A 25,418-nucleotide genomic window follows, 5' to 3' on the forward strand; every position below is an offset into this window, starting at 1 on the left:
TAGCGAACATAAGGTAAGGTAGGAGGGTGTCCCCGTCTTTCCCGTCCCGACTTAACACCTTCTTTATCATAGCCTTGACGGCTCGGTTAATCCTTTCTACCAACTCATCAGTCTGTGGATGGTAGACTGAAGTTCTCAGTGTATGTATATGGAGCAGCGTACAGAGGTCCTTCATTAGCTTCGACATAAATGGGGTTCCTTGGTCTGTTAATATCTCCTTCGGTAGCCCTACTTGGGCAAGATTCCCACCAGCTCTTAGGCTATCGTTTTAGCATCTGTGTTCCGCAGGGGGTAGCGAGTAGCTTCTGGGTAGTGACTAGCATAGTCCAAAACAACAAGTATATATTCGTGGCCGAGAGCTGTCTTCTCCAGGAGTCCCACTAGGTCCATCGCTATTCGCTCAAAGGGGACCTCTGTGATGGGAAGCGGTACTAAAGGTGCCCTCAAGTGGGGACGGGGACTGTGCAGCTGACACTCTGGGCAGGATGCACAGTACCTTCACACTTCATGTACTCCGGGTCAGAAGAACCATCGTAGGACCCATGTCAGGGTCTTCTCTACCCCCAAATGCCCCCCCCCAAAATGACTATGGACAAGACTTAATACAGTGTTCTGGTGTTTTTGAGTTACTAGGATCTGCTGTCCCTTCTGCCCCTGTACTGGTGCAACCAGATAAGAGATCCTTCATTATGAAGTAGGGTCCTGGACCCTGGGTTTTCCCTTCCACGGGGACCCCATCCATCTATTTTGGTCACCTCCTTCCTGATGTTATCATACCTTGGGTCTTCGGCCTGGTCCCATCCAAAATTTCCTCTCCTGGGGCTAATCTGCCTGAGATCTAGGGGCCCTGTCTCTGTCACCTCTACTGGTTCAGAGGCATTAGGGTAGGGGGGTCAGACTCGGGTGCTTTTCCCTCCTGGGCGGCCTCCTTTTCAGCTGCTCGGGTCTGCCAACCTATGAGAGTGACGCTCTGGCTTTGGGTCAGTTTTCGGGTTCCCAAGGTCTTAGCTGCCCTTCTTTCCCTTTTCGTCTTTCTACCCTGTCTGCGAGTGGAGAAAAAAATCAGGGGATATTTCAGAGAAGATTGCGGGTTGACAGTCTGCTGTGGATGTCTCACTAATTTCAGGGTTTCCATCTTTCTCAAGTCCCCCTACTGGGAGTAAGTCTCGAAACCCTGGGAAGTCCCTCCCTATGAGCACTGAGTATGGGAGTTTAGGGACTACATCTACTGCTACCTCAGTAGTGTTCCCTTGGATCTCTATATTTTACTGGGATGGTGGGGTAGTAACTCACTGTCCCTAACGCCTGTTCTCCCTGTACGTTTAGCCTGCAGCAGCTGACTACACTTCACTGAGATAAGCATGATAGCACTTCCCAAATCAACCAGTGCCATGGTCTCTACCCCCTTTAGTTTCACTGGTCTGGTGTACATATGTGGGGTTAAGTGAGCATTGGTCTGCCCACTGCATAGGCTCCTCAGCATTGGGACACTGTGTAGGTATGTGTCCCCACTCCTCGCAGGCATAACATCTGTATGGAGCCCTAGGCGTTCCCAGGTCTCTTGGTTTGTGCAGTCTAATATCATGATTCTCTTCTCTCTCAGTGCTCTGACTCTTTGTGGTCTCTGATGAGCCTTCAGCCCTTCTCTTTTTCCACTCAGGCCCTCCTGGTGGCCCAGTCACCCGATCTTTAGGGCTTAGTGCTGCTGGTTTAACCCGAGGTGCCTTCCTTAACTGGTAGGGTCAGCTCCCTCGCTGTCCTTCGCCTCTCTACCAGGGCAACAACCTCGTCATAGGCGGAGGGTTCGTTCTGGCTTACCTAGGCACAAAGGTCTGGCAGTAGTCCCCTCATGTACCGGTCGATGACCAGAACCTCTAGTATCTCTTCCAGACTCCAAGACTCCGTTCACAAGCACTTTCGTGCAAGATAGATGAGGTCATACAATTGGGACCTTGGGTTTTTTTGTCTTCCTGGTACCTCCACTCGTGATACCGCTGGGTCTGTGATACCTTCGGTCGTTACCCCAGTTCTGGCCAGGATCTCTGCTTTCATCTGGGGGTAGTCTCCTGCAGCCTCTTCAGGCAGATCATGGTAGGCCTTCTGGGCCTCCCCACACAGGAATGGGGCGAGGATGCCAGACCGCTGATCTCGAAGCTAGGCCTCCCATAGGGCTGTCCTCTCAAAGGCCAGAAGGTATGCCTCTACATCATCCTCCCGTGTCATTTTCTGCAGCCAGTGGCTGGCCCGTATGATCCGTGTCCCATCATGGCCGCGGTTCAGCTTTGTAAGGGTCTTTACCTGGTTTACCAGTTCCTGCAACATAGCTCAGTCTTGAACAGCCTTTGCTGCAGTTGCCCTGCTTCCTGTTGGGCGGCTGCCTGGACACAGGTAGCCTCCTGCTGGGCCACCGTAACTTGTATCAATGCCTGTACTACGTCATCCATTGTGGTGAAAAAAAAACAAAACCCTCTCCCTTTTTTTTTTGTTTTGTTTTAAACATCTCTCCTTCTTCCACTGCGCTGTGCACACCAAATCCCACTCCTGACACCAGTTGTGGCAAAGTTCCTCCTCTACCTTGGTGGGTCCTCTGCTTATTGGTGGATTTGCTCGCCTTACAGATTCACCCGGTGGGTCAGGAAACTGCCCAGAGACGTTCCCCTCTGGTAGAAGCCACAGTCCAGGTCAATTCCTCCTGTGTTTTATCAGGAGTTGGGAGGTTAGGGGGGAACCCAGGCCTGCCCTCTACTCCAGGTTCCAGCCCAGGGCCCTGTGGACTGCAGCTGTCTAGAGTGCCTCCTGGAACAGCTGCGCAACAGCTACAACTCCCTGGTCTACTTCCCCATGGCCTCCTCCCAACACCTTCTTTGTCCTCACCACCGGACGTTCCTCCTGATGTCTGATAATGCTTGTACTTCTCAGTCCTTCAGCAGTATGCCTACTCACTCTGAGCTTCTTGCACGCCTCTTTCTCCCAGTTCCTCGCATGCACTTCCTCTCCTCTGGCTCCCTTTGGCCTGACTGGAGTGAGCCCTTTTATAGCATCAGAGGGGCCTTAATTAAAGTCAGGTGCTTAACAGCCTCACCTGACTGTTAGCAGGTTAATTGTAGTCAGGTGTTCTCATAAGCCTGGAGCAGCCCCTGCTCTGGTCACTCAGGGAACAGAAAACTGCTTATCCAGTGGCCAGTATTATCTCCCTTCTACTACTCTGCTGTTCCCAACTGGCCTGAGTCTATCACAGTGGGAATAGAAATACTCACAGCTATGCATGGAAACATGGTAGTGTTTTTCTGTATGTGGAGTTGTGGAAGCCAGCGTATTTCACAAGGTTTTAGTGGGTGCCAAAAGTGCTTTGTTCACTGGAAGAGCAACCTTCCCAGGGGCTGATGATTGCAAGAAGTCCAGAAGGTTATGCATACTCTCTTGGACAGAATCAGCCTGAATGCCAAATGCTGCTGCCATCTTCCTTAAAAGGTCCTGGTACAACTTAAAATCATCTGGTTTCAGAGTCCTCAGACAAAGACGATGACAATGGTACAGGAGGAATGGGCTCTTTCTGTGACACAACTGAAACCTGGGCCACAGGTTCAGGGTGATGTTGTGGTGGCTCAGTAGAAGGTGCCTATGAGTTCTGCTGTGAAACCAGCAGCGCTTCAGAGTAGCTTAGGGGTCGGGACTTTCCTATGGAACAGGTCTACAATCAAGGAACTCCCCAGAAGTGCCCATAGGTTCACAGATATAGTGGGTATGGAATTGGAGGCTAATATGGACTCTGCCAAAGCAGTCTGTTCCCAGTACCAAGGTGGTTCTGCTCTTAGTACTGATGCTCCCCTTCCACAAACGTGTCAGAGGCTCTTTTCACTTTTCACCTAAAAGGGGAAGGGGAAGAGGAGCATGATTCTGAGTCAGAATTGGAGGAAAAAAAGAGAGGGTAGTGAGAACCCATGCCTGGAGTGGCTAGCAGGTATCCTATTGAGTCAACAGTCCAGAGGGAACTCAGCAACATCAGTACCAAGGTTGGTACAGTGGTTGGAATCCTAGATGCACCCCCATATGTTAAAGGGCCCCTCTCAAATTTTGGTGCAAGGAAGGGGCCTTTCAGGTGGCGCCAGTGTCATAGCAGATGAATAATTTGGTGCCAAAACTTGAGTTGCATGATAAACCATTGACACAGATTTCAAAGTGAAAGATTATACCAATCTGGTAGAGAACAAGACTGAAGTCGGTATCAGGGGAACATCTTTACTGCCTCTCCGAATCACAAACCAGTACTGGTACAGTCATTGTATTCCATTCCATCCCAGAATGGCTGAAGGTATATCTTCAATTAAAGAGTCTTGTGCCATTGGGACAGAAAAGCTAAGGAGGTCAGACACTGCTTTAAAAGCCTGTAGCATTCATAGAATATTAGGGTTGGAAGGGACCTCATGAGATCATCTAGTCCAATCCCCTGCTCAGAGAAGTACCAATCCCTAACTAAATCTCCAAACGGCCCCCTCAAGGATTGAACTCTCAACCCTGGGTTTAGCAGGCCAATACTCAAACCACTGAGCTATCTCTCCCCCAGCATTGATGGGTCCAAAAGGACTGGTGTGTTGGCACTGAACTCAATGTACACCCTGCCATACAATAGCAATACAATCTCATCTTTGTACTAGGGAGAGATAGGATGAAGACCCGACTCTAAACTGTGTTCCAGACAAGTCCCAGAGAAGTCTGGAGTCCTTTTTGGATTTGGAATGTCTCTTGTTTATTTTATGGGTTCTTATTGATAGTGGCTTTCTAGAGGAGGACCAACCTCTTCTCATCTGTTGAGAAGAGTGAGTTCAGAAACCTGTCTGAGACTGTGGTTACCTCAGAGCCCAGCTCCGGGGCTGGAGGATTGGGCAAAACAGGCTACCTCATCTGTTCCATAAGGTGCTATCTGAGGCATAAATCTCTAGATATTTGTATTTTCTTTTTAAAAGAATGACAAATACCACACTTCTCTTTGATGTGCCCCTCACGGAGGCATAAGAAATAGCATGTGTGGGGATAACTGTTTGGGAAATCTAACCCACACTAGGAACAATGTTTGAAGGCTGGTAATGGCACGCCTCCAGACTCTATCCTAATCTACTAAAACTATCTAAACTATTGCTAACTGCTAGCTACTACTACTGCTAAACTACAACTAACTTCAGAAAGCTTAAAACAAAGGCACATAAGGGAAAAATTTCCAACTGCATAGTAACCATGAGATACACCACAAGGAGACCTCTGACTCAGGCCCAGGTGATGAGAATAAAGTGAGGAGAGTTGAAGCGCTGCCACCCTTAAATAGACTCAGGAGGGGCCATAAGGAGGCATGCGCAAGTGCACTGCCCCACTGCGCACTGCATGGAAAAACTTTCCAGCTCTGCTTGTGCTGGACATGTACACACTTAAGTAGAATACAGGTGTGAACCAGGCGAAGAACACATTATATCAGTATATCTGAACGGGAGGCACAGGAGTTTCTAGGCATGAGGAAAGAAATTAATCTGTATGGCAGTGCTAGTGGGGAAATCCTCACAGATATTGTTTGTAGTTTTCTGTTTGAGCCAATGTTAAAAGGGCTGTGAACAGGTATGAGGAAAAGACACTGAGTTTATGTCCTTTCCGCTTTAAACTAAGGAAAGTATCTAATAGTCTCCCAAACCTTTTTCTCCCACTACAATAATAAAAAAAACTCTCATGGGTTAGCTCCAGCAACCTAGGTAGTGGTAGTAGTCTGCATTGTCATGTTAGAACAGAGGTCGGCAACCTTTCAGAAGTGGTGTGCCGAATCTTTATTTATTCACTCTAATTTAAGGTTTCACGTGCCAATAATACATTTTAACATTTTTAGAAGGTCTCTTTCTGTAAGTCTATAATATATAACTAAACTATTGTTGTATGTAAAGTAAAGAAGGTTTTTAAAATGTTTAAGAAGCTTCATTTAAAATTAAAATAAAATGCAGAGCCCCCCGGACTGGTGGCCAGGACCCGGGCAGCGTGAGTGCCATTGAAAATCAGCTTGCGTGCCGCCTTCGGCACCCGTGCCATAGGTTGCATACCCATGTTAGAACCTAGGCTCCATGAGAATTCCTTAGTGTTGTCACTTGTCCCTACCAAGAAAGGAGAGAATGCTGGGCAAGCGCAGATCTCTACTATTTTGAATTAAAGGAGAAGGGAGCATCTTACATCAGCAGCGACCCTTTCATCGGATTAAGGAGTGGCGCTGGCAGAATGATGAAATTCCTATTTAATAGATGACGCCTACGAAGTGGAGCATGGAATCAAAACAGGAAAGAGCTGGGAGTCTCCAGGGTTGCTTCAAGGAAACTGAGGGCCCATAGGAGAGCAGAGAGGCAAAGTGTACAAAACGTGCATTCTAAATTCAATTTATAAAACTCTAATATGAATTGATAATCTAATTTTCAGGGATGTCTCACTATTTAAGCTACTGAACAAAGACCTGGATTCTCACCCAAGGAAAACATATGTAGATTACAGCTTCTCCACTGTTCAAAAATGCCTGCCATTTCTGCATATTAGAGAAATGTAACATCAATATTTGAAGATTTTTTTTTTTAAATTTCTAGATTTTATTTTGTGAGATTGATTTTGGTGCTGATGAAGGTTAAGGACCAAAAGCACTAACTGAAACAGGAACAGTACAGCCAGGATCAGCTGTAAACTTCTCCACAATGATGCATATGAATTTTGACTTCCTACTTAAAGATGTGTTGCTAAAAAAAAAAATAGATCAAAGAGAGTTACTTTATTTGAATCAGACCTTTCAGTGCTTGTTAGCTTTTTGTAATTTTGTCAATAGTTTCAGATATTATAGTCAATATAATAAATGTTACTGAATGAGGTTATGTTATATCTATAGGAAATTAGTGTAACATCAAGAGAATTTTAGGTCCTGAAGAAGCTCTAAAATAGTTAGACTGCAATTTTTCTTCATTTAGAAAAGTCCAAAAACCCTGAAAGAAATCTTCCCAATTATCCTTGATGAAACTAGAACTAGAAAAATGGACTATCCACTACTCTGTTTAGCTTATAGTGTACAGATCCCGTTTCTACAAAAATGATTAGAGATTTTTCGGTTATTAGATACTGTAGATAACCAGGCCTGAGAATGTCAGTTATCAAGAATCTATAATCTTCATGGCAACCTGACTTCCAGCTACAATATATTACTCACCAATCACATTAATCAGCATAGGAGTTACTTGTAGTTCAATTCACATGAAGATTTATTTATTCTTCCAGTTAACTTTGATAATTCTGTAGCTTTGTGCTTTTACAAAGAGAGATTGGTGGCACTCGTTATCTTGGCATAATACGTTATTCCTATTTTAACTGCATGTAAGAATGACTATCAAATAATTTATTTCTTCATTAAATAATTGTTATTTTATAATTTTGTCTTAGAGCATCACCACATATTACACTCCTGCAGTTTGGACAACATCTGTATTGAAAGTACCTTCTTCCTCTCTTTGTTAAGACTGCTGAGGACGAGGTAGATATACTTATGGACACCCCTTTGCTTATTCTGTAATTTTTAGTTTCTGGAGTACTTTGGACACCTTCAGTTACATTTTAGAAATCTGAATAAATATATTGTTACTTCATAATCATGTTTGTATGTCATAAAAATGAGAGTCAGAAACAATTAGCACTGAAGTAGCAATTGTATTAAAGGGGCAATGGAATCTCGAACTATACCATCACACATACACAAAGTGAATGAAAAAGGAGGGCACGTAACAGAGCCCCCAAGAAAAAATGCATAAAACAAAATTATTTTTGATCACATAGTATTAAAAAAAAAGTTGAACTCATAACAAACTGCTTGATTTGTTACTATGCCTTGTAAAAAGCAAATCCAATAGCAAAATTAACCCTTTGACCTTAACCTGGAATGGAATTTTTTCTGTCTTTAGAAGGCAGGCTACAGGAACAACACTCTGCTGAACTATGATCCTTTTTTTCAATGAAAATATTTAAAGAATTTATTTTTTGTTTTCTTCATAAATTAAATTAACTGGAAAAATACTTTTTTCCACTTACCTGAGAGCCTCCGGCTGCAGGGACAAGGCATGAACAGAGATTTGCAATGAGACTCTCCAAGGACACATTCAGGCTATCCACATGCACAGTGTAGATCAAGCCAAGGCAAGCCTAAAAAGTTGAATAATAAATATATAAAATTGTTATGTGGTGAAGACAAACAGTGATAATTGCTGACAAATATACAATAACTTTAAAATAAACATGTCATAGGCCAATCTTAATATGGTGAAGTACATTTCAAAAGGAGAAAAAGTAATTTTCTGCAAAAGAATTCACTCAGTTGAAGAAACGTCACACCAACCCCCCTGAATTCTTGTTGGACTTCACAAACTCTACAGTGTGTGTATCCATATTTTAAAAAGAAATATAATGCTTAATCTGGGTTCCCTTGCTCAAGCACTGAGATCTCCTTCCATAAATCTCCATGTTTATGTAAAGTACCACTAAATCATTGGGAATTCATGTCACTGCAGGGATCCATGCTCACAGAATCTGATTTCGGACTTATGCCTACAATTTTACTTCTATAATCCCAATATTGTTCTGAGCATCAGTGATCCACATTTGTATGTCTTCTCTATTTACAGTTTGTATTTTTGTTATTTCAGTACAAAGACTATTTTAAAATAAACAGCACTGACATTTTAGCATTAGTATCTTTATTTTGCATCTCTTCAATTTTGATTAAGGGTTCTCATCGTAAGTTTGACAAAACTGATAAAGCTATTTGTTTAGCAATAGATGATACAATATTGGTCCCCAATAAGTCTTAGAGAAGGAAGGGATAGAGTAAATTACACAGCTCAGTAATAGCACTTTGGCTGCCTTCTATTTCTAGCTGGCGAAAATATTGAAAATTCTGAAAAATGGATCAATTTGTTAGGAGTTATTCAGTTACAAATAATTTCAACACTATGGCAGCAACTTACTATTAAATGAATTATTCCTGCATTACTAGGCTGAACTATTTTTGCTTCAGTTAATATAATAATTTTTTTAAACACCTGAAAGTACAAGAGGCCTGATAAAAATTTAAGTTTTCTGTTTACTTCAGGTCAGTCACAATACCAACTGAAAGAAATCTTAGATTCCTTAGAATCTTTATGTATCTTAAATTGATCTGGAGAGTCACTAATTCACTCACTTTATAGGTAGGAAGATAATTCATATACTATAATCCTTGATACTTATTTAATTCTCAATATTCTTAAACAAATTGTATCAGTTGAGATTAATTTTACCTAAAAGAAGTGGTTTTGTCATGAAGATTTTTTTCATTAAGCTTTTAGCTGAGCTCAGTAAGACTTTATTTTGTGGTCTATGTAGATTTAAAACTAGGCCCTCTGTGAATAAAAGGGCACTGCATTAACCCAGAGGGGCGTTCTGTCTCCTAGACATTGATTTTTATTTAGTACAGTCTAATTCTACTTGTGCTGGTAAATTCCCAAACCAATGCGGAGATGTTTTAAATCAAAACTACTTGTCATTGCTGCTCATTAAAAACAGATTTGTACACTGACACATATTACAAATGGCAGCTGGGAATTCTTTACCCTGAAAATTTCTGGATAATCTAGTCTGGACACCAACACCAGGCTTTTGGGAGCAAACACTTCAGCAGGCTGAATTAAACCAGACTCCTCTTCTTCACCTTCAGTCTCTTTTGTTCCCTTGAAAACACATACACTTCAGTTAATTAATAGAAAGAAGCAGTTCTTATAAATAAGGCTAGTATTCCTACAAAGAAATATTTTTACAATGTTTAAGGACCAAGATCACTTAGAAATTTTTTTTTAATATATTGCATGGAATCTGTGAAAGAATCAAACACACATTATTTTTAGCTACCTATACGAAAATCCCAACAGCTGTATAGAAGACACTATATGCACAGACACTCTGGTGATGTAATTATTAAAAATGACCAAAATACTGACTAAAACCCCTCACATTGCCATGAAGAACAACTGTTTCCTCATTTTCATATCAAAAATGTAGTGCTGTCAAACTGTGTGAAAAATAAATAACTGGATTCTGTTTAAAAGAAAAAAGGACCTGAACCTACAACTGTAAATGGGTACACTCCCTGAACACATACAGAGATCCTCTGAAGTCACCTGCAGGAGCAGGGCCGAAGTCTATTCAATATGGCTAAATAGGATGCCAAACTAGCCATTTATCCTCTGCTTAGTCTTTCACAAAAATTATGCTACAGCACTTTAAAGAGACTGAAAACTGGTAAATACTTTATTACTGCACTATTATGCACATATTGTAGGTATGTTTGACTCCTTCTAGTATGTCAGAAGTCTGATGTCACTGATCACGTTTTCTTGAACTAACTGTGGACATGGCAGAAATGACTAGGATCACATGTGGTTCAATTAATACCTTTTAGTGAGATCTCAGTAATTGGTGACTGTATCTGTTCTGAGGGTCTCACATACATCTATCAGTGGCTAAACAGTAACTTTTTCATCCTTATTTAGCTCAACTATTCTCCTGAATGTGTATCTTGCTATTGTCACCCTTGGTTTTTTTACGTCTAGATGAGACTCCTGTAATACACTCTACATGGCATTACACCTGATGACTATGTAGAAGCTATACCTGCTGCTGAGTATAGCAACTCACCCACTTAACGAGGCTAGCCAAAGGGATCACATTACACCAGACTGCACTGGCTCCCTACATGCCTCCAGGTGTAATTCAATGTGCTGGTTTTTATTCTGAAAGTTTGGCAGCATGCCATTTGGATCTTAGTTACCTGAGAGACCAGATCGTCTTCATTTTCCAACGTAACAGAGTCAGTTGTTGTTGAACAGATCCTAGATTTAATTATTTGGAGACCCTGGAAGTCACATCCCCTGCATGACTAAAGTTTGTTGACCTTCAGAGCACAATGTATATCCCATCTGTTTTCTCAGACTTTACCTGAATAGGTTAAAGCAGGAATTTAACTGGGATTGCATATACTCTAGGTTTGAAGGATGAAATATAATGCATGTTCGATTAGCACCAGTTAACTAATTTGGTGGCATTTTTACACTGTACATGCACCCAGACACACGAGAAGTAGATATATTTTTGTAAACCAGAAAAATAAATAAATAAAATATTTTTTATTTTATATGGAATTCTATTTAAATAAGTTTCCACTGTTGTAGGTACATTTGACTGTGATATAAAGGATGCAGTCCAAGCCATCACTTTGCCAAAGTATTTAAACAAATCATTAAAAATATGCACAACATTGGAACGTGCCGTGCTTTAACAAATCATGCTGTCAGTCATATATTTTAATAAGACAGTATTTCATATTAATGTTCCCTGTGTATATCTGTAGATAAAGATAGGAAGACAGTCTATATCAAATGGAGCTTTTACAATCTGATAAAATACTTCATTAGTTAAAATAGTTTGGGTTTGCTGCATGGATTTACTACTACACATCTTCTATATACAGAAATACTATTGTAACTAAGGCAATTTTAGCAGTCTTTTTCATATTCAAACAAAAATGACCATATAATCTCAGACAAAGTTTCAATCCATTTTGCAGTTGAAAACCACAGGGTTGTTCACCACTTTCCCTAGAGAATCCAGGAACTACAGGAATTTCTTCACAAGGAAACCAGCTGGGATTTGCAAAAAAAACATTATTAACCTATGGAATGCTGAATTTCTGGAGAAGAAATAGATCACTCAGATAAACCTTATAACCAATTACTCAGCACATTTCACAAGTAACCATACTAAAAAAAGACTCTATACAGTAATAAAGAATAAGTATTGTTAATTCACAAAGATTAGTTTTGATCATGCTTGTTATTATTCTAACAAAACACTAAGCAGTCTTTCATTGGTGCCATTCTTCACATTCTTTGACAAATTCATTATCTGACATACCATAAACTGTAGAAAATGTGCTGTCTTTCCAGTTTTTGAGTACCCCCCCAAACATGTCTAATCGCTTTCTTTGTGCCTCTGACCCAACATTCTTCTATGTAGATATCACAAGATCTCCTTAATTATAAATGTGGGGAGGCTACTTCCTTTAGCTCTAACAGCATGAAACAGCAGCTTCTTACTGCTGGCATGTTCCTCAAAAATATAGATATAGGTAATATATTTAGTCATCACTGTCCTACAAGGAAGGAGTCTAGGCACAAATTCTCTTAGTTGACAGGAATGCAGCCACTTCCATTTTGCTACTTTAATTCAGAATATATGGCTTCTCTAAACAAGCAGTAAACAACAATGCCACTAAACCTCAAGAGTTAATTTTATAAATGCATTAATTGGAAAACAATTGGTTTTTTTCTAATTCTAGGGAGAGTTTCACAATTGATGGAATTTACTTTGATTCAATATATAAGGACTGAACCTAAGGCTGAAAATATTTACAGAACTTATCACTGTAAAAACACCTGGGAACATCTTTCGGAAATCCTACAGATCCTGTCAACCAAAGTTAAAAATAGTTTGGACTTTCATAGCAAATGACAGAGCCAGTTTCGCTCTCTTTAGGAATCTGTACCCAGCAAGTGGAACCACTCTTCTAGAGCTATTTTAATTTTCAATATACCCTAAATATAAAACTTTGTTGCTATTTAGTCTCCGCATATTGGTACTGCTCCTTCTGAATACAAGAGACTACAGACTATTGTCCAGCTATACTGGAAGAAGGACAGGAGACACTGGATATGGCTTAGTTAGGCTACAACTTTATTATTAGATGTCTGGGACTACCCAGCAGATAAAAGTGTACAGTGCAGGTAACTCCATGATCATTTCAGTATCTACCTGAGGGTTTCTGCCAGCCCCCACTTTTTACACCCTGTTCCCCAGCCAACCCATTGCTGGGACCTTACCATTCCTTCCCCTCCGCCCCAAGTGAGGGTTAAGGTGGGCTATAAAGGAAGAGAGAAGTTGGCTCCCTACCAGGCCAGTCATAGGCTGTGGCTACACTGGCAGTTTTGCAGCGCTGGTAGTTACAGCTGTGCTCGTACAGCTGTGTACAGCCAGCGCTGCAGTGTGTCCACACTGACAGCGACCAGCGCTGCAGTGTGTCCACACTTGCACCAGTTGCAGCGCTGTTGTGAGTGGTGCATTGTGGGCAGCTATCCCACAGAGCACCTCATTCCCATTTTGTCGCTGTGGGTTGTGGGAAGGGGACGGAAGGGTGTGGGTCATTCCGCTTCCTGTTCAATGACCTTGTGCTGCCAGGCAATTGGACCCGTGCCTAAGAGCCCCGCCCTTAGGCACTTATTTTTTTTTTTTTTTTTTAAACTCCCGTTCCCGGCTGCGGTCTGCTCCCTGGTCCCGCTCCTTTGAGTGAAGCGCCGGCGGGAACACGGCATGGCCCCGCTCTCCCAGCTAGCTCCAGCCGGGCGGCGGGGCTTGCGGCGCTCCGGCCGGGGCTCCAGCCATGAGAGTGGGATGGCGGGGCTTTGTCGCGCTCCGGCCAGGAGAGCGGAAGTCACGGGGCTTGCTGCCTCTGACCCGGGTCCAGCCGGGAGAGCGAGAGACGCGGGGCTTGCCGCGCTCCGGCTGGAGTGCGGCAAAGGCCGACGGCTCCAGCCGGAGTGCGGCAAGCCCCGCTTCCCATCTGGAGCTCCGGCCAGAGCGCGCAAGGCCGCTCTCCCGTCTGGAGCTCTGGGCCCTTTAAATGGCCCTCCGAGCCCTGGGGCAGTGAGGGGGTATTTAAAGTCCTGGGGCTCCAGCTGCCTCTGCCACTCCCGGTCCTTCAAATAGCTGCCGAGCCCCGCCTCCCTCTTGCATTCCCCAGCGCTCCCGCGGCTATTTAAAAGGTCCCCGGGAGTAGAAGGGGGTTTGGGCTACTTAAAGGGCTGGGGTTCCAGCTGCCTCGCTGCACCCCCATGACCTGCCCACACAGTCGGCCCCCCCGCCTGCAGCCAGCTCTGCACTACCGTGCCCACAGCCACTCTGCCAAACAACCTGTCCTGTCTCCAGCCAACCCCTGCCCAACACCCCTGCAGCCCTGCCCAAAGCCAGCCAGCCCCCCACACACTGCTGCCCGCACCAGCTCTGCAACTCTGCCCAGCCCGCATCCCATGCCCTGTTTCCAGTCAACCCCTGCTGCACCTCACTGCCTGAAGCCAGCTAGTCCCCTCCTCTGTCTCAGCCCTGCAACCCTTGCTGCACCCCCTGCGGCCTGCCTGAAGCCAGCCCGCCCCACACCCCTTGTCTCCAACCAGCCCCACATCCCTTGCCCCTGCCTGCAGCCAGACCCTACCTCCAGTAGCCCCTGCCCTGCCTTCAGTCAGCCCCATGTCCACTGCTGCCCTGCAGTTTCAGGGCTTAACCCTGCAGGGAGGCAGCTGGAACCAACACATTGCACACCCCCAAGGGAGTGGCGGGACCCACACATGTGAAACGGCAGTCATTAATAACCACTCAACGCATATATGATGCAATGATATATAATTTAATTATTCATATAGTTATGGAAAGTAAATAATACATGAAAGAAATGAGAGGCTTTTTTTTTTCCACTTTTTTTTAAGTCATCCCTGCCGATCTTGCCTTCTCTTGGTAGTCAATTCCTTTCTCTTGGCAGCCTTCACCTTTATCTTGGCCGCCTTTCCTTTTTCATGGTTTCTTATCCCTCCAGTCTTGCAACTTTTTATTTTCTGTGGAATACAGATTTCATAACTGCTTTCACCATCTCTTCCTAGTCTTCCTTGGTTTTTTTCTTAAGCTTTGCAGTCTTTCAGAAGTCTGCACTGATGGAGCAGTATTCAAGGTCACTTTAAAAAAAACACAGAGAGATAAACTGTTAATACAGAGCCTGCATTGTTTTTAAGAGTTTTTGTAGCATCATTTACACATCTGAGCATAGCACAGAGAGGCCGCAGCTGCAGATAGATGGTGAGTTTCCCCACACGCGGCTCACAGTGGAAGGGGGGCTGCCACGTGCGCTCACCTGGGAGAGGTGGGTGGGGGTTGCTTCACTGTGGAAGCCAGGGGTTTCTGTGACTTGTGGAAGCAAAGAGCAGCTACAGGGAAATAACATGAACCCTACCCACATCTGCCACAGCAGCTACCTTAGAGCCATCTTGCACACGCAGCTCACCTGGAAGGGGTGGGGGGTTGCTTCACTCTGGAAGCATGGGGTTTCTGTGGTTGTGGAACAGCAAAGAGCAGCTACAGGGAAATCAATGGGCTATTCCACATCTAGGCATGCTTGCAGGCAGCCATAGCCCCCTGTCCCAAAACATTTGCATCCTTATATAAAAGCTTCTTCCAGGAAACAGGCTCCTCTGCTGGTTCCTCACTACCAAGTCCCAGCGGCTGCGACTGGCTAGCTTCTTCCTGGCTGGAAAATAGCTCCTGCCTGCATGACTCCTGGGAGTCTCCAAACACCTCAGTAGCCTTTTCCCCCTCTCGGGTTCCTCTACAACCCCTCCCCCTCCTCTCCAGGCTCTGAGCCCAGGGGCAGTGGAGTGCGAAGTGATGACCAGAGAGGCTGAAAAGGCATGCTGGGATACCTCCTATACCCTGGAGGCCAATTACAGCGCTGGTGGAGTTCCACACCTGTCGACCGCCGTGCATCACCAGCGCTGGTCTCGCTACACCGGAAGCGGACCCAGGTGTACAGCCAGCGCTGCAAACAGGGAGCTGCAGCGCTGGCTGAGCTTTTACGTGTAGACACCTGCTAAGTTGCAGCGCTGTAACCCCCTCACCAGCGCTGCAACTTGCAAGTGTAGCCATGGCCATAGGCAACCCAAATCACTCTCCCACATTCTGCTCCTTTAAACACACACCTCTTTTAGGTCCCGTACCTAACTATCAGATCACTGCATCCTTCCCTACGGATTACCTGTACTGGAGGTCCACCCCACACTTACCTAATGAGTTGTGACATCATAGCCTATCTCCCTTCCCTAGTCACTCTAACAAAGCCCCCCTCCCAAACCTGCTGTGGTGGAGACTAAGAAAACTCCACTCCACCTTGGCCAATCTGGTGGCAAGGGAAAAATTCCTCCCCCCAAGAAAGGAGCGGCTAGCACAACAACCACAGAGGGTCCTGACCAAAACTTGGTATTTTGCCATGGCTAGGAAGGTGGGTGCTTCTTCACTTGGTCCAGGGAAAAGGAGTTTCTCCTGCCAGGCTTGCCCTTTATCAACTTCCCATCCCTTCCAGTTCCTGGGGGATGAATCAGTCTCACCCCACTGATCCACTCTGCTTTTGCAGCAGCATCTGTGCCTCTCTTACCCCCACCCTTAAAGAAATATTCTCCTTTCCCCAGCAAGCCAGACAATGCCATCACCCTCCTTTAAGGTGCGGTGCAGTCATTTTGTGGAGCAACCAAAGGATTTGGGGAGGAGGAGGAGGAGTCTCATTGTACATCTCTAATTTCAGATCATTCATTTTATGAAGACGTATTTTGAGAATTGGTTACACTCTGAATAACCTTGCAGATTATTTAAAATATTTATCTCAGTGTTCCAAGATGGTTTGTCTGGTTAGTAATTGCCACCTTTGGACTTACAAAAAAAAGTCTTTCTACAAAATTGCTATCTGTCCCATTTTTAAACAAGACCATGATCATTTTTTGTTGTTTACCTTGCAGAAGTGTCTTATTCTTGATATGAAATGACAAGATGGAAAACTAGTGGTACAGGTTTTTCATAAATGGAAAGAAGCAGCTGTTGAACATGTATTCAATAAAAAGGGGAAATCTCTGTACTTCAGTGATCCTGCTACTACTGAAATCAATGGAATTTTTGCCACTATCCTCATTGAAACAAGGAATAGGCACTAAGAATTAATGTGTAACTAGAAAGGTGTAAAATGAAGGCCATAGCAATTCTTTTGCAGAACTGAAGCTGAAAAAGCTGATCAATTCTGGGGTTTTCAACAGAAGAATAAGCAAGTTCTATTTCTCGGTCAGAGAAGATACAAATACTAAAAAATATTATGTTTTTTATATGCCAACTAGGTTTGGTCCTGCAGCTCCTGGAAAACTGCCAACATGGACACTCATGGTGGAAATGTTAGGAAACACCATTTGATATCTATCCAGAATTCAGTGTTAGTGTAACTCATATAATTTCAAGTGTTCAGAAATAAGCCCACAGATAAAAATTGAATAATATAAAAACCAATTGGTTTTGGGTTATTGTTATTGGATAGCTAACCTGATTTAATTTACTACAAAAGGGAATTATATTAAATATTTTAATACTACAGCACAAACACCTGCCACAGAGAAAAAACCTACTGCCATCTGCTGGACTGCTGCACATTGATTTTTGCTATAAAAAGAACAAATATGTAGGCAGTGCATACATGTCTAGTTTAATCAATCCATTTGTACATCTTATATCAGGGTGAAAAAGGTAATGATCCACAACTTGACAAAAAGACACAATGTTATGATCTTCTCTTTCATGATCAGTAACATATAGCATAAAGGTAATTTATTCTCACTCTTTGTAATTTTTACATCAACAGTGGGTGAGAAAATTCAAATGCTTGAGGATTTGTTTAAATATAGTTTGACAGTTAAGAATTAGTTTCTTTCAAACAAAAATTTATTCTATCAACTAATCTAACCAGCAATCGCTAGTTTTAGTTTTAAGAGCACCAAATTCCAAATATCCGACAAGTTTTGTTTTGTCACACAATTAGAAAAAAGGTCACTTAAAATGTATGTTTACAGTGCCCTTCATGGCAAAAAGGACATGGAAGCTTGTATGGATTAACATGGTTTCTAACAAAGAAAATGGAAGCCTTAATTTTTTTTTAAATGGGCTATTTTAATTTATGTAATTGCATTAATTTTCTATATAAGCCTTCCATTGAAAAGAATTCAGATCTACCGCTTATTTAAACTTTAAGAACCTGGCTAGCAACACAGCAATGAGTATATTTGCAATACACATATGTAATCATACACTTTGTAAGCATACTGTAATTTCAACTTAATAAAGTAACCATGGAAATTCTTAGAAGAAATAAAGCCAGTCATGATATGACTAAAGATTTTGACAAACTCACAGACAATATTCTTGAATTCAGGTTCCTAGTTTTCACACTGAATGTGCTCCCATAGCAAAAAGATACATTGCACAGACTGAAATGTATTTGTGTTTGGGCCAACTACAGGTGATACAATGGTGGTTTTGCTGCCGTTTATGCATTTTAAAAAGTCAAAATGATCACTGCATTTTTCCTGCTGCACAGGGGTTGTAAGGGTGGTTTGGGATACTACTGAGCACTCTCCTCACTCTCTTTCCTGACCCTTTTCAGCTACATTATTGCCCTTCAGCTTCCCTTTATACCATACAAGAAAAGAAAGCAAATCGGCCTTTAATTTCAGTTCAATATTGAGGAAAAAGCACAAAGATTCTTATGCCTAAATTTCCTCACATACAAACTTTGGTAACTGTAAAGATAGCAGAAAATATGCCATTCCAAAGTAAATTAGAATTTCAGCTATTTAAAAAAGTGAAGTGTTCCTAAACTATTATTGGAACCTAAAAATAGATACGAGTTTGGGAAATTTGTAAGTTTTCAGAACCAGAAATACAAAGGGAAAGCACACATGTAGATACTTGCTGAATAGAAATGCATTTCAGCACAAGCTTAAGTGTTTTGCTGAATCAGTGTAAGTTTTGGGCAAGTCTCAAATGTAATTCATGTGAGCATCTGTAGTTGAACAAACTATGCAGTTATTCCACATGATAAAGTTTCCATTACCTTCACCTATCAAGGTGAAATTTTGATAAAATCTTTCTATTTCACCATATGAAAACCCTATGTAAACTAGTAATTTCTTATTTTTGATGGAAACCTACCCCCTCCCTATTCTCTGTACTCACAGTCACTATGTGGCCAGTCTCCTTTGGTTTTCTTTCTAAACCTGGATCTTCTAGGACCCAGCAGCCCAGTCAGGACATAGAAACTCAATACCTAGCAGGGCAGCATGGGATACTGTGCTGAATCTTGGATTTTTATGAAAGACAGAACATTTTCTCTGTATGTAAATACTTCCCTACCAGGCAAGAATCCTTCCTGACAAGGTAGTAAACGTACTATCTACCAGGAACATTTTTTCTAGCACAAAGCCCTGTTCTCAGTTGGTTCATAAGTATTATGGTAATAAACATAATAGTTATACTCATTATTGACCCTCTAGCCAATGCCCCTCCAGCAAAGGAAAAAATCTCTCCATAAACATGGCCTGCAACTCCTCCTCTTTTCTGCCCATAGAACTGTGAGGGTCTCCTGACAACACTTCCAGCAGTAGCCATTTTGTCTCAATCGTCTTAACAGGTGATAAATGAGAACACTTTTGTTGTTGCTGTTCAAAATACCATCTTTAACTTTTGTTTTTGTCATCTTCCCACTGTAAGTAATTAAGCAGTGGTGCTGGAAAACTGTTAGACTATTCCTCAGTCTGTTCAAGACCCTAAGCTCACTTCATTTCCTGGCATACAAGCTGTGACTTAAGTGCATCTCCATATATAAATATGATACCTGTAAGGGTGCATAGTGTGAGTGGTATTGCTGGTGTAAAATAAATTAGGTGCAATGTTAAGTCATCCATGGGTACGTGTGGCCTGATTTCTAAAATACGTTCACACAGCTAAGGAATGTCTAGTGATCATTCTTCCACACATGACTGCAATTGTTAAGAGCTATACAAGAACAAGTGTCACATTTTCACCCTAAAGAGGCATTTATAAAGCCAGAGAACATGACTGTGCTGCTGCTTGTCAGCTGTGAACAACTAGTGGAGTCCAGTGGTTTCATATGGTGGGATCACTAATAATTTTGTCTATCCACTTTCACATTAATGCCCAGCCCCTCATTTTGCATCATGTCCCTGTAATGGCTGTTGAGAGACAAGTGCAATGCTGCTTGTTGCAAATCTTTATATCTGACCTGGTGCAGACATTACGCACCGCCTTGAAAGCAATGGACAAAGTATGCTGTGGAAAAGAATACTTTAGACTATACACTTATATTGCATGAACACAACTGCCAAGACGTATCGATAAAGCTATATTTGCCTTTGGCAGGAGTTATGGTCTTTTGCTTAAGAGTTAGGACATTACTACTTCTACTATTCTGCCTACGGGAAAGTCACCCACTAATAAAGGCTAGATAGAGGAGCAATTAGGGATAGCTTATATTTAAAAATCTATGGTACTAACAAGGTGCTAAATTTCACTCTCGCTTTACATGTTTTTTAGACAGCAAGCTCTTTGCCGCAGAGAATTAATGTTTTTATGTGCGTACACAATTAGCACATCTTGGGTGCTGATGCAATAAATTATTATTATTATTATTATTATACTATAAATAATACTATAAACAAAAAGCCTTTTCTGGACTTGCACTTTTCCATTCCTTCACCCTAATCCTGACTAAGGTTATTAGACTTGGATTACAAGCTAGTAATGGGTTCCACCAGCATGTACATTACATTTTCATCTCACTTACATGTCTCAGGTGACTACTTTGCCCTTGTCTAAATTGTTGCAGCGCTCTTTACACTATCATTTAATCAAGCCCCTTATGTCTGTCACTCAACATGTCTGCCTTAGCAAAGTAATATTAACTTAGATCAGTTTCCAGATACCAGTTGTAGTGCACACCCAGCAGAAAATTCAAAGTTAAGATTGGACTTTCAATGTGTTTGAACACTACAGATAATGAAAAAACCCACAGTTCTAAAGCACTGTAATGCTGCAATGTCTAGACCCCAAAGGGCACAAACACACAAAAAAGAATTCAAACTGTGCTGGAAAATAAACTACATCAGACATTCATCGTTGAACAAAACCAACCACCTTCAGAATATATTTTATACTATGTACTCGAAAGGTGGGAAAAAAACCCCTCAGAAAATGGCAAAGTTCCTTTAGAGGGACTTTTGATGGAATTCACATCTTGTTCAGACTGTCTGCTCTAAGTTACAACACAGCCTGCATAATTTCTTGCTCATTATCCTCATATTATTATTATTTGTATCATCACAATGCCTAGTTCCCTTACTGGTTGTTCATAGCTACTGTGTCCTAAGTGGCTTTTTAATGTGGGTATAGTTCTCAACTGATTACTTTTGTTCTTGTATGAGAACAAGTAAATAGACACATCTTTCTCAATACTTTACATTATTTGTTATACTTTTGTCAAAACAAAAACCAGAATCCCTAAATATGTAGCACACATACAAAAGAAGTAACAAAGCTGCTAGTTTATTGTTGAAATTACAAATTTGGTTGATAAAGATAATTGTATTGACATAATATACTTAGACTTCTGTAAAGCATTTGACACATGATATCCTGATAAAAATGAACACTCTACAAAAATCAATGTAGCCTATATAAAATGGATTAAAACCTGGCTAATTGATAGATTGAAAAAAGTAATTGTAATGAGGAATGATCATCAAATAGGGAGTTTCCAATGGGATTCTGCAGTGATCTGTCTCAGCCCAATACTGAGAAAATATAAAATTATCGCTGGTTATATTTGCAGATGACACAAAAACTACTGGACTGGTGATGATGGAAATAGGTCAGTTATATAGACTGACCTGGCCTGCTTGGTAAGGTGGGGTCACTTGAACAACATGCATTTCAATACAGCCAAACGTAACATCAGACATTTAGAAACAAGAATGTAGATCATATTTATAAGATGAGGGACTGCATCCTAGAAAGCAGCAACTCTGAAAAGGAATCGGGGTAATTGTAGATCACCAACTGAACATGAGCGCCTAGTATGATGCTGTAGCTAACTAAAAACAGCGAATGCAATCCTTGGAGGTACGAGCACAGGAATACCTGGTAGGAGTAGAAGGTGGTATTAACCCCGGTAAACAGCATTAGTGAGACCATAACTGGAAAACTGTGTCCAACTCTTGTGTCTGCACTTCAAAAAGAATGTTGAAAAATTTGAAAGGTTTTTAACATTGAGGATAATTAACCACTGAACAAAGAAAGGGCTGAATTCTCTATAACTTGCAGCAGAAGTCAAAACTGGATATCCTTCTCTAAATATTATATAGCTATAAGTAGAACAGAAGTTATGGGCTTGATGCAAAAACTGTTGGGTGAAGTTCTACAGACCGTGTTCTGCATGAGTTCAGATTAGATGATCATAAGAGCCCCTTTTGGCCTTAAAATAAATAAATCCATGATGACATGCAAAGCCCGCTGTGCAAAGTTTACTGCACTTTATCAGGCAACAAATATTTTAATGAGATACTAGTACTGAATTTGGGGTTAGACTAAAGAGCATTTCAGAGGAGCAAACAACAAAATAATTATTTTTTAAAGTAAGTATATCAAGGGTTAATCAAATAAGCATATGTTTATAGGTCAAGAGACCACAACTGTCTTGAGACTGGCATTTACAGTATAATACATGTTTCATACATAACACATACGGCAATGATGTGCCTCCCTTGGAAAATTGTGTAATTAGGCTAATTCAACAAATGGACAGAGAAGAATCATTCATACAGCACACAAGCTTTAGTGGTTGTACCAAATGATCTATGATGACATTAAAAGGATTGTTAGCAACCACTGGAAATCTATAAATACATTCAGTACACAGAGCCCCTGTTAGACAACTCGTGATGTGCAGCACTTCTAAACTATGTTGCAACCCTCTAATATTCCACTGTGTATTCAGCATACCACATAAGCCAAGGAATAACCTTCTGGTACAGACAGAAGGGTAAATACCAAATTATTCTGCAATGATCTTTTTCCTCTAATACAATTTGTTTAGTTTAGAGCACACATCTTGATCCACAGTTGAAAATTAGTATCGGTTTCAAATGCCAATTTACAAGTGGCAAGAAAAGTACAAATTACTGTTAGTATTTCTAGTTTCCCAGAAGGGTTATTTTTGTTATTTTCTGTTTGCCAGAGTAATAGTAAATATCTGATCTCCGCTGTACTCAGAGACCAAAATGGAGCCAAATAGCTGAGAGGTTCTAATGACCAGATAACTTTCTTACTGCTCAGCTTTCAACTACTCTTTATAAAAAATGTCACTGCAGAACCGGATAATCTCAGACAGAAAACTGAAATGAGGTTAGGCAGGTACTTTGTATCCAATTACATTAATTTTATTAACAATTTTTCTTCCACTACACCTAGGGCACAAAAGAAAGATAATGGCAAATTGATTATGCTAACAAAAACATTTTATTGAACATAACTTGCTAGTGAGATGGCTTCACTATATTTATAGATTGGGTAACAGTGTCATCCATTCCAAATTTTTCCCTATATCGCACCATATCCCACCATAATATCTTGGATTTGCTAACAGGTTAGATCTCAGTTTCATGATCAGATTAATTTTCTACTGGGTGCTTTGTCCATAAAATTTTAAATAGTAATAAAGGTGAGAATGAATGGAATAGTTCATTACATTCAAAAATACAAAGATTTTTCAAGCAGATGATTAGTTACAGACATATTTTGTGAGTTTGTTGGTTTCTTGTTTTTATATCTGTTTGATACAGTTTTCGAATAAATTAAGGGCACCCAAGATTTAAGGGCACCTTTTTGTTATTTTTATAAATCTAAATAAATAAAATCAATCAACTTAATTTCATTTAAAGCTTGGGCTTTATTTATGATTGCCTCTCATAAAATTGTCTAAAATCTTCCACTGCCAAAACCAATCTTAATAGAAAGAATGATAGATTAAGTGCTCATCTGGTAAATTATAGTAACTGGTTGTAGACAACAGGTCAGACAGTGAAATGCAACAGTGAAACACACAACATTTAAACTCTTTCTCCTCATCATCCAACACAGTTTCATTGTCCTGAGTTAGCCCTGGGACGGTAAGCTTTTTTCTTTAACTGGCATGTTCATTTGGAAGCATGCTACCATCTAACTATCTTTAGCAGTCACACTTTGTTAAATATTCTTTCTGCCATTCATTTCAAAATGATATCAACACAGGCAAAATCTTCAACATTAGGAACTAAAGTCAATGATCAAAGTAATTTTTAAATATAGTCTAACGTAAGTTAATCATAGTCAAAGCAGGCAGAGTCAAGGCAATTAAACAGCCCCACATCACAGTAAGATATGCTGGAACACCTGTTCAGTCTGAACACAGTTAGATTTCATGGGGCCATGATTTTTTGCTCCTATTGAGAACTTGAGAAGTTTCATCTGACACCTAAGAATTCAAGAAGTCATTCTGATAAACTGGATGAAGTATATCTGCATTGCCACGGCCTTCCTGCAATTTAAAGGAATAAAACCAGTCACTCACATTAAGATCATACCTACAGCTTATGGGCAAGGAAAAGAGTTAAAAAGCTCTGTATTAGAAGCTGAAAGAGGTTCTCTTGCTGAGGAAGTTGAGAGTGGAGGGGAGAGAGGACAAAGAAAGGGGTCAGAAAAGAAAGAGGGAAGAGGCAAAGGAGTTCATTCCTGCAGGAATTTAGAACAATATACCTCACTACTTTCTGGTCTAAATTTAAAAGTTCTCTCTTCAGTCTTGCTTTCCCACAAAGAAAAGCAAGCAAGCCAGTAAGCAAGCATGCAAGAACACATGTGCGCCCACCCACCCAATGTTATATACATACACATACTCACGGACACATTTAAAAAAGGAAAATACATACGCAACTAGTCTCTCTGGCAGGGAGGAAAGGAAGGGAAACTTCACATGACAGCACTAGTATCCCTATTTATTCCTCACCCTGGAAAGTGCTCAAATACCATGAAAATGGCCATGACATAAAAGCCCTAGTAGAATCTACTTGAAGAGGAAGAGAAAGAGCCTTGGGGAAGAGATAGAAAACCTGGAGCTCTTCACTGGTCCCGTCTCATTTAGTGTTTGAGCCCCAGATGGCCCAAGGCCCCCCTGCTGGTCTAGCTCTGGTTTTCAGCCACTGGCCTACTTCATATTTTTGCATTCCAATGCTAGCTCTTTAGACTGTGACAGTCTGTACCCTTATGGTATCAGAGGGGTAGCCTTTTTAGTCTGGATCTGTAAAAGCAGCAAAGAATCCTGTGGCACCTTAGAGACCAATAGACGTTTTGGAGCATGAGCTTTCGTGGGTGAATACCCACTTCGTCGCATGCTCATGCTCCAAAACGTCTGTTAGTCTATAAAGTGTGTGACAAAGTTCCTCCTCTACCTTGGTGGGTCCTGCACTTATTGGCGGATTTTTTTCACCTCAGTGATCTTCCCCTCTTGCGGAACCCACAGTTTGGGTCAGTTCCTCCTGTGTCTGATCAGGAGTTGGGAGGTTTGGGGGGAACCCAGGCCCGCCCTCTACTCAGGGTTCCAGCCCAGG

At 41.6% G+C, this 25,418-nt stretch overlaps 1 protein-coding gene across 1 annotated transcript in view; it reads right to left on the reverse strand.

The window, feature by feature from the left end:
* The window catches only part of SBF2 (SET binding factor 2), a 636,382-nt gene that overhangs the window by 287,501 nt on the left and 323,463 nt on the right, over positions 1 to 25,418 (reverse strand). Inside the window, exons 4-5 of the mRNA XM_075065844.1 lie at positions 9,639 to 9,755; positions 8,083 to 8,193 (exon numbers count right to left, since the gene is read on the reverse strand). Of these exons, the coding sequence (XP_074921945.1) occupies positions 8,083 to 8,193; positions 9,639 to 9,755 (228 nt within the window). The remainder of the gene's footprint in view (positions 1 to 8,082; positions 8,194 to 9,638; positions 9,756 to 25,418) is intronic.

Source organism: Chelonoidis abingdonii, chromosome 4 (assembly GCF_003597395.2).
Source record: "Chelonoidis abingdonii isolate Lonesome George chromosome 4, CheloAbing_2.0, whole genome shotgun sequence".
NCBI classification, from domain to species: Eukaryota; Metazoa; Chordata; order Testudines; family Testudinidae; genus Chelonoidis; species Chelonoidis abingdonii.